Below are 10386 nucleotides of genomic sequence, written 5' to 3' on the forward strand. Positions count from 1 at the left end.
GTGCGAGAACTGCTGAGCTGCTTATCAACCACCCACTCAGGCACCAGCCCCCACACGCTAATGCTGCAGTTTTTGTCATACAAAGCTTCAGCTGGAATACAATCATTATTACTACAAAGCATTTTATTTGTAGTGTGCTTGAATACTTTTACTAGGAAAGAGACAGACTGAGGAGAGAAATATCTCCACATTCCTCAAAAAGAAAAGTTTTTTCTTACAACCCAGAGAAGCCTGTAGAAAGGGCAGGTAATGGTTTTGAATGACTGGACCGTGTGTCATAGAAGTGTAAAGTTACAGCCCAGCCCTCCCTGTCATAGACTTGCAGCCAATGGCATCTAAAGCCTGAAGTCACTGAAGTCCCCTCCCACTGGGGAAAGCTTTAAAACTCTTCAGTAGATTCTCGTCTTTCTATCCACTCTGGTCTCTCCCGACTGCTGGCCTGCCTGACTGCCTGCCTTATTTACCGAGCCACTTGGTCTGACCTACCCAGACTTTTTTCATCCAAAAGAAAAACTACTTCACAATGTCTTACAGGGTGAACACGATGAGTTACAAGAGCTCTTCTGCTCCAAGGAACTTCAGCAGCAGTTCCTATGGTGGATCGGGTATTTCTGCCAGCAAGAGGTACTCTGCCAGGAGTTCCTATGGTGCCCCTAGTCAGTTTGTGGGTGGTGGCATCACCAGGTCCTCTGCCTACAGCGTGAGCTCAGGCATGGGTGGCTCAGGAGCAATGGGCATGGGTTTGGGCTATGGTGGTAGTTTGGGTGGTGGCCAGACCATCACTGCTGTGACTGTGAACAAGAGCCTTCTGGCCCCCCTGAACCTGGAGATTGACCCCAACATCCAAGTTGTCCGCACCCAGGAGAAGGAGCAGATCAAGAGCCTCAACAACCGCTTTGCTTCCTTCATTGACAAGGTAAGAGTTTGTAGTAGTGGTCAGATGAGTGTAGCTCAAAGTTTCAGGCTGTTTTAGTCTTCTCAAGCAGGAGCTACTTTGGTTGCACTGAAAGCTGAAAGCTTGGGCAAAGTGTGCTAAAAATGCTGTATTGTACGTATTTCAGAGCTGTTACACTGTTATGCAACATTCGAGAGGGAGACCCATATGTTCGCCACATGTTCTGTAATGCTGATTTCCTCACTTTTGCTGCATGGGGAAATTTGATTTATTCCTCTCTTTGCTTCCCTCCCACAAATGCTGCAAAAGGCAACTCGGGGTTAGGCTCTCATATCTTTTGGCTCTGGCTGCCCTTTTATAGTGATGAAAAACAGACGTGTAGAATGAGAAACGAAGACAAAGAGAGAGAGAGAGGAGAGAAGAAAAAAGTTCAGGGTGTGTCAGGGCAGAGCTCAGGGCTTGTGATACGAGTTACCTTGGGAATAGTCCCTCCCTTTACTTGGGGTGTGGCTCTCCCTGCTGGCCCCCACCCCTGCCAAATACACACATACAGTCAGTACTGAGTGCTGTTGTTACCTTTGTGACAATGGCGTCTTTCACAGTGACACACTGTATAAAGAATGCCCACCGGGTGTATCAGCACATGAAGTTTTTATCTTTCTAATCAGCAGTGAAGTACATAAAAGTTTGTGTGACACTCAGTAGAGTATTTGTCCTCTGAGCTCTCAGGAGTGGGTTAATATTTAAAAAGGCCAGTTGGTTTCATGTTCTCGCCAGTGCCAGCTGACTGGCTACATATCGACCCTGTTACTCCCAGAGCAATGATTAAGGAAGCTAGAGTGCATTTTGCATGCTTTGACACCGAGCAAACAAACTTCCGCCCACATGTCTTTTATTTCGTGTGCTGTATTTGGAGCCACTTCTGTTATCTGATTTCTCTCCAGCTCTAATGAAGACAACAGGAGGCAGTTAGGCCTCAGCTTTAGAGTGCACTGTCTCATGGTCCAAGGTCCAATGAGTCACATATCTGCTTTCACTGTTTCTCTTTTTAGTATGCAAGTATGCAAACCACACAGCTCTTCACTTTGCCCCATCTAGCTTCATATTCTCTCCATTCAGCACATCCATATTACGCGGTTAAATATTGACCTTTCTTCGTCTGCCTGCCGACAAAACTCAGCTTCGCCCCTTTTTTTATTTGTCGCACAAAAACAGGAAGACATGCGGGAGAATGGTCAGCTAAAGCTGTTCCTCCATCACTGCTTTTTTCCAACCCCCTACCTCCTGTCAGGATGCGAGCATGTCATGCATACCTTCCTTTGGAAAAACACAACAGCCAGTCTGGCAGCAGAGCAGCTTACAAAACATAGACAAGAACAACAAAGACAATAGGTGGCAAATGGCGAGGTTGATGGCCATGTTGATGGTAACTGAATCCTTAGATAAAGCTATTCTATTACATCAGGGTCCCATCGACCGCACGCTCATACTTTACAAGGAAGTTTCATAATAACTCACGTCTAACAACAAGCAAAAATGTAAAAATTACTGCTTGCTTATATTCATCCATAGATGACTGTACACAGTCAGATGCATAACCCTGTCTTTTCTGCCTCTTTCTGTGAACCTCAGGTCCGCTTCCTGGAGCAGCAGAACAAAATGTTGGAGACCAAGTGGAGCCTGCTGCAGGGACAGACCACCACCCGCTCCAACATCGACGCCATGTTCGAGGCTTACATCGCCAACCTTCGCAGACAGCTGGACAGCCTGGGCAACGACAAGATGAAGCTGGAGGCTGACCTGCACAACATGCAGGGCCTGGTGGAAGACTTCAAGAACAAGTGAGTGTGGAGGGAGGGGGTCAGTACGTATGTACTACGTATGTTTTATGTAGGATTCATCTGTTTCCATTCAACTAATATGTGCACAAAAGAAGCCTTACATTTGAGTGAGCTGTACAGACTACTCCCTACATCTGTCCGTTGTTTTGCGTCACACTTACTCGAGGGAATTACAACACTCAGGAAGCATGTTCCAAACACCCATTACATTACGTATGAGTGGAGGTAAAGCTCATGGCTCGTGAGTTGGCTGTCAGCAGACCTGTCTATAGCTTTTACACAAGAGGGAAACAAGCTTGATTGTGTCCATGCTGGCGTGCACATATCTCCATCAGAGGACAGCAGTGCTGCATGCGCTCTTTAGTTGTCTGCAGACAAATGGGGCACATCAGCTGAGGGGTTCCCAAGGGAGAAATATCAGCAACACCTCTTGGCCCAGAGTCAACAAACACTGTGTGAGGCAAATGTCCCAAAGGAGTTCACCAATCAGTTATGGTGGTCTTGCACCACCTAGTGTTACTTTAGTTTAAAAACACTGAAATACAATGAGTTATTTCTGGATTTTCAAAATGGCCTCATAAATACTATTGTCTTTATCCTTTCAGGTATGAAGACGAGATCAACAAGCGCACAGAGTGTGAGAATGACTTTGTCCTGATCAAGAAGGTCAGCACTGTTTTTTTCTTACAGCATTGTAACATCTGCTGGGCCGGGGTGGGGGGGGTCAACTGTTGTTTGAGCCACAGAAATTCAGAAACTAGGATATGTTACATGTCTCATATAGTCTTTCTGTTAAAAGCTTTACCGTTTGGGTGTTCTATAAAAAAAGACTCTAACCCTAGGTGGGTTGGAGTCGATGTTAAGAAGGTACAACTTTTCTTAAATTAGCCTCGTGTTCTAACAAAAGTTTTGCTTTTCATTTCTTTCTTCCAGGATGTCGATGAGGCCTACATGAATAAGGTTGAGCTGGAGGCTAAGCTGGAGAGTTTGACAGATGAGATTAACTTCCTCAGGTCGATCTATGAGGAGGTACGGCACAAAATCAGCGTGACTGCATTGTTTTTCCCTGCTTCCCTTTTGGCTTCAAAACCTCCAACCACTAAACCACTTGCTGCTTTCATCAGCATTTATCTTCCCTGTCATGGCATTCTTATGATGTTTGTGGTATCCTTTTGGAATATGTTTTGCCTTTGCAGCAATCTTGATTTTTTCATCTTTTTAGCATATTTCCTTACAGCACCTCTTTGAGTGTGTTAGTTTTAAGCGTTTCATTCTGGGGTTTACATGACTAATCTTTCACCTCTTCTTCTCTTTCCTTTTTGACTAGGAACTGCGTGAGCTCCAGAGCCAGATCAAGGACACATCAGTCATCGTGGAGATGGACAACAGCCGCAACCTGGACATGGATGCCATTGTTGCAGAGGTTAAGGCACAGTATGAGGATATTGCCAACCGTACCCGTGCTGAGGCAGAGACATGGTATAAGACCAAGGTAACAGACGATTCCTATTACGTTTATCAGGTCGTTCTCATTAGAGACTTTCGGGTTTGTAATATTTTGCTTTATTAATGTTTATTTAGTATGAGGAGATGCAGACATCCGCCAACAGATATGGAGATGACTTGAGGTCTACAAAGACAGAGATCGCAGACCTTAACCGCATGATCCAGAGACTACAGTCAGAGATTGACGCCGTCAAGGGACAGGTATTTTCAGCCACCACACTTAGCCTAGTCAATTTCTGCCAGTTGTTTGGACAAAGTCTTATTCCGTTATCAATCATCTGTTAGCGTGCCAACCTGGAGGCCCAGATTGCTGAGGCAGAGGAGCGTGGCGAGCTGGCTGTGAAGGACGCCAAGGCCCGCATCAAGGACCTGGAAGATGCCCTGCAGAGAGCTAAACAGGACATGGCCCGCCAGATTAGAGAATACCAGGACCTAATGAACGTCAAGCTGGCTTTGGACATTGAGATCGCCACGTACAGAAAACTCCTGGAGGGAGAAGAGGACAGATTGGCAAACGGCATCAAGGCTATCAACATCTCCCAGCAGAGCAGTAAGTTCCCTTCAGTGACATCCTGCAGCACTTGTAGTTTGGATTCTCTCGTAGTTTTCAGGTTTAACAGATTAATTGAACATTTGTAAGTTAAAGTATTGTCTCTCAACAGCAAGCTACAGTGGATTCCCCATGGACAGCATGAAGAGCAGCTACTCGAGCACCTACTCCAGCGGTTTCAGTGGCGGATACGGTAGTGGATACGGTAGTGGATACGGTGGTGGATACAGTAGTGGTGGCTTCAGCAGCAGCAGCGGCAGTGCCGGTGGATACAGCACCCAGACTAAGAAGAATGTTGTGATCAAGATGATTGAGACCAAGGATGGCAAAGTGGTGTCTGAGTCCTCTGAAGTCATTGAGGATTGAGCGGTCTAGTCTAGAGGTGTAGCTGCCTGTCTGCTATGATCTTCTCTGCCTCTATGGTAGTTATATAGTCACAGTTCACCCCCAACCCAATAAACAAGTCTGAAACAAAAGCTTGCCAGCCACTCTTCAGAGCCTTTACATGTTCTTAACAAAGTAATAAATGATTGTAACACTACCAAAGATTTGAAAGGGACCAAAGGATTTTGTTTTGTATGTCTGTTTTCTGACAGTTTGTACTAAAAATAGTTGTTTGTTTAAAAAAGTCCGATAAAACCTGGGCCTACTTCAGCTAGGAATAAAACACAGATGTGTCACGCTCCCTTGAAATCTATGCAACTGCTGTTCCATGCTTAAAGTGCCTTTGCGGTGCATCAAATAGACAGTGGTGTTGTCAGAGGAATGTGAATGTACTGACACAGTGCTCCAGTGTTCATGGTCAAAAAATGTCGTAAAATTGCCTGCTACAGTAGGTAGTGCATGTGTCTCTGTGCGTGCCCTGTAACTGAAACTGTTTGACCCCTTAGGAGGCTGCCCACACCAACCTGTTGTCCTGAGGTGCTGTTTTTGCTACCAATCCAAATAAAAATGTGTTTACTGAAGGTAAAAAGGTGTTTCTTTGTTTTTTAAATAAATAGTGGTCCAGACTGAAAACTAGAAGGAATAGTAGTGATAGTAGAGTCTAAACAGTCTCCCTTGTTTCACTGCCCAACAAGTCACAGTAGATTGTTGCCCCTCCATGAGCCAGAGGTTCATCCTTCCCTTTCTTGCCGGGGACTTGTTCACAGGGGTCGTTGGATTATCGGGTTTTTTTGTATTATTGTGAGGTCTGTACCTTCATCACATTTCACACACCTCATATTCATCAATCAATCAATACCATCCAAATACAGCACTTCACGTCCAGATTAGAGGCTTAGATGTGGGCCTTAGAGATTCCAAAAGAAGATGCAGAGCCTCACATAAATAAACTGGGACAGTAATTACATTTTTTTAAATGTAAGTGCACACCTATGTGGCTTTACTATCATATTGTAACATAGAGTATGCATCATCCTGTCTTTATGTGGTCACAATAGCTTAAAATAGTAAAAATATTTTTTAGGGAAAAAGAATAAAGGTAAGGGTCAAACAAAAACACATAGTATGCATACACATATATGCACAGTTTCTGACTGGAGCTAATATAACACTGCAGATTTATAAATACTTCAGTTACTAAACAGAATACAGTATTTACTAAAAAGCTTTACACAGAACTTTTACTGTGTATAAAAATTGTCTTTGTTGAGCATGGCTAAGCTACAAAGTGTCTGGCCCTTTTTTAGTTGCTTGAAGACGTTTCACTTCTCATCTGAGAAGCTTCTTCAGTTCTAAGGTCAAATGGCCCCAGATTTAAGCCCCATGGGAGCATCCCCCAAGAGGGACATGGGCTCCGTATTGATGCTCTACCTTGTCCTTGACATTGGCGCCCTCAAAAGAGTGACCTTTGTCCTTTAGATGCAAATGGACAGCCGAGTCTTGTCCCTTCGAGGTGGCTCTATGTTGCGCTCTTCTATGTGGTCTCTCTCTCATATGTATATAGTGCTACAGAACTGTGCAGTTCAAAATGTACAAAATGAATATGTATTATTTATGTAAATAAAAAAGACTATGAATATCCTTGGAGTAATTTAAAAGGATCTGTATAGTTGTTTTTATTGAACTTTTAAATACTAATAGTGAATGAAGAAACATAAATAGTATTTATAATAATAGTTTAAATCCAAAAAGTAAGTAGAGATATAGTGTAGTTTACCCAGAATCATAATCATATAACTAAGAATAAGAACTATTTCAGTACTACAGTATACAGTACAGTACAGTATCTTCAGTACTTAAGATACTGTAATAAATCACTTACAAAGTAGCCATTTTGAGATGTCATACAAGGGAAATAATAATTGCACTAATTATGGCTCTACACAGTACCTTCAGTTTCCCCAAAAACATTAACTGCACACAGAAGAATATATTGACTTTTTAAAATTTTTCACAAGGAATGTTTACTGGCCACTTTGTGGCAGTTTAACATGACTGTATTGCAGTAATAATATTGCATTGCAAGTTATTTAATTTAGTTCTAGATGGTTCTATATCTTGGATATGGATATGTTAGTAAGCCAGTTGATATGGGAAGAAAACTTGGACAACAGAAGACTGGAATAAACATTGTCTCTGAAGAGTCTGGATTCCTGCTGCAGCATTCAAATAGTAGAGTCAGAATTCGGCATAAACAACACAAGAGCTGTTTTCAAATATCAATGATAGCTCTAGATAACATAAACAGTGACATTGAATGGAGCTAGAAAACTGATAGAATATCCAGGTGCATGATAATTTCTTAATTATCATGACTGTCATTTCCCCTTGGCTTCTCTCTGTTCTCTGTAACGTGGTTGCATACCACAATAGCCAGCATCATTCCTGTGCTTAACAAAAAAACCCTCCCCAGGGCCGATTGTCTTAGGCACAGCTTTAAAAAGCTGTTTTTCATTTGTTACTTGGACTGGTTAAAAGAAGAAGAACCAGTATCTTTGATAAATTCCAATCTGGCTACTGAAGAAACCACATGATTACTGAAACTACCCCTGATATGCTTAAATGGTAAGAGTACTGCTTGACTCCAGCCTTTCACACCACTGATCATGACATTCTTACTTACTGTATTTGACAAACATTTCAGAATTGATATTAATTGTATTGCCTCATTTGTGCCCATGTATGTGGAGTCCCTCAGGGCTCAAAACCTGGTCTAATTCTGCTTTCTTTATAAGCACCAATCAGGAATAACATTATGATCACCTCCCTAATTTTGTGTTGGTCCCCATTTGTTTTACAAACAGGCCTGAGCCATCAAGGCATGGACTCGAATGGATCCATGAAATATGTGGCACCAAGTTGTTAGAAACACTTGGTGTTTCATCCTTATCTTGCTGATAGAGGCCACAGCCACCAGGGAATACTGTTTCCATGAAAGGATGTACATGGTCTGCAGTAACACTTAAGTAGGTGGTACGTGCCAAAGTAACATCCACATGGGTGGCAGGAACCATGATTTCCCAGCAGAACATAGTGACACTGGTCTTGTTTGGACCCAGTGTTGGTGCTTGCAGAAATGCTGACAGGGGTCATGTAGGCATGTGCAGCCTGACTGGTCTGCAGCTACAGTATGGAGTCCCATATGCAACAAACTGTGATGCCTTGTGTATCTTGACACGTTCTATCAGAATGAGAGATTTGAGCTACAGTAGCTCATCTGTTGAGGCCACATAAGCCAAAGACACACACACACACACACACACACACACACACACACACACACACACACACACACAAACACACTCGCACACACTCGCACACACACCTACACATACACACAGTGGGGCAAAAACATAATTTGAAAATAAATTCTTTAAAAATCAGACAATGTGATTTTCTGGATTTTTTTTCTCATTTTGTCTCTCAAAGTTGAGGTACACCTATGATGAAAATTACAAGCATAAGTGGGAGAACTTGCAATATTGATGGCTGACTAAATAGTTTTTTTGTCTCACCTTATGTATTTGTAGTGACATTTGCCCTCAATATAAGTGAACCAGTGGTCTTTATTTTCTCCAATAGAGTACCAGAGCCTTAATGACTTGACGTCAAGTTCCATTGAACCAACTCTAGTGACACCTGGTGGTCAATAATTTTTTTATTTTCATTTTTTGACTGGTTATATCCATAACCCTGTGTGCTACATTGTAACAGAAGAGAAAAAAAAAGACTAATTGCCAACCTGGTGTACATCGCCTTTCACCTAGTTTTAGCTGGATCCCGAAATGGATACATAGACAAGAAGATGTAGGGGTCATTGCACTACACTCTGCTTTAATCCAGGACAAAAAACACATAACAAAAAAAAAAAAGAATTTTTAACTGCGAGTTGACTTCTATACAGTGACCCTGAGAGGTCATACACATTGCAATTTAAGAATACACCAGCAAACAGTTTATGTGACCTCTCAGGGCCACCATACTTAATTTTTATGTATTTATTTGCATATGATTGCACAAGGCACAAATGTTCTAAAGAAACTAAAGAAAACATACATTAAACAATCTCTAAATGATCTGTGTTGGACCTTGAGGAGTTTACTTCCACAATCAATCAGCTCAAAATATTGGTCCATCATTCTAAATTCTGAAATCTCCCACAGAGAATAATCTAATCAATTATTTTCCAAAAATGTATTATAGCTACATATCAAAGAACCTTATCTGCAGGTGTGTATTCACCGATGCCGATGAAATTTCTCCTTGTGGGACTAATAAAGGTATCTTATCTTATCTTATCTTATCTTATCTTATCTTATCTTATCTTATCTTATCTTATCTTATCTTATCTAATGCTGCCACGAGACCTGACATATAGAACCATGGATGAGTGGGAGTGACTGGTTTGCTCTTCCTATAGAGCTTTTCTAGGCTTATGGAAAACTCAAAGTGCTCATTATTACAGATTGGGTGTTCAGCATCAGGCCTATAGAAACACTCCTGAGCCACAGACCTTACTCCCTTTTTTCCACAAGGTACCACCAGGGGGCAACGTCTCATCACTTATCTTGCCTGCAGGTCACTGAATACTTGAGGAGCAATGAGAGTTGATGCTGGGCGCACCCTGTGTATGTATTTACCGTATATACTGCATACCAGCAGTATATACGGCATACTGCTGGTATGCTGATCAGAACAAAGGAACTAGAATGTGGAACCAAAATGCGAAACATTACAGATCCTTCTTGTTCTGCTCTCCTGCACAGTATGTTCTCTTTAGAGTTAAATAATATCAAAATACAGTCCAAGCAATAGCAGCTTAGTTGTGAAAACATTCCATAGTTGTGGAAAAAACAAAGTAGATTTTTCAAATGTGCCACCAAGCACGCTCATAATGCCAAATGCTATACAGTGAGTTTAGCATTAGTAAGTTACAATTACATTACAAGCTTTTACACCAAATGTACCACACAAGAGATGCAACATAGATGTCAAACCATGCATGTTAAAGCTGCATGTCAGGCTTAAGCTGCATTTTGAGGTTATCTCTCTTTTGCTGTCCAGACTCAGAGAATGGCACAACAGTGAGACACAAATCTGTGTCCATGCGTGTGTGTGTGTGCACGTGTGTGTGTGTGTGTGTGTGTGTG

The 10386-nt window shown here is 42.1% G+C and overlaps 1 protein-coding gene across 1 annotated transcript; it reads left to right on the forward strand.

Annotated features, from left to right (window-relative positions):
• Nucleotides 1-396: 396 nt before the first annotated feature.
• On the forward strand, nt 397-5765 carry krt8 (keratin 8). The gene is made up of 8 exons (XM_005944818.2): nt 397-916; nt 2528-2736; nt 3342-3402; nt 3670-3765; nt 4064-4228; nt 4318-4443; nt 4528-4792; nt 4905-5765. The coding sequence occupies exons 1-8, from the start codon at nt 524-526 to the stop codon at nt 5156-5158; spliced, it is 1569 nt and encodes a 522-aa protein (XP_005944880.1). The 5' UTR covers nt 397-523; the 3' UTR covers nt 5159-5765.
• Nucleotides 5766-10386: the final 4621 nt, after the last annotated feature.

The sequence above is a fragment of the Haplochromis burtoni genome, unplaced genomic scaffold (assembly GCF_018398535.1).
Source record: "Haplochromis burtoni strain Fernald_Lab_line unplaced genomic scaffold, NCSU_Asbu1 Contig_415, whole genome shotgun sequence".
NCBI lineage: Eukaryota > Metazoa > Chordata > Actinopteri > Cichliformes > Cichlidae > Haplochromis > Haplochromis burtoni.

Excerpts from the sequence above, each read along its gene's own strand:
- krt8 (XM_005944818.2), top strand. The coding sequence starts at position 524 with ATGTCTTACAGGGTGAACACGATGAGTTACAAGAGCTCTTCTGCTCCA. Across the intron at positions 2,737-3,341 it reads GTGGAAGACTTCAAGAACAA|GTATGAAGACGAGATCAACA; the intron begins GTGAGTGTGGAG and ends TTATCCTTTCAG. Across the intron at positions 3,766-4,063 it reads TCAGGTCGATCTATGAGGAG|GAACTGCGTGAGCTCCAGAG; the intron begins GTACGGCACAAA and ends CTTTTTGACTAG.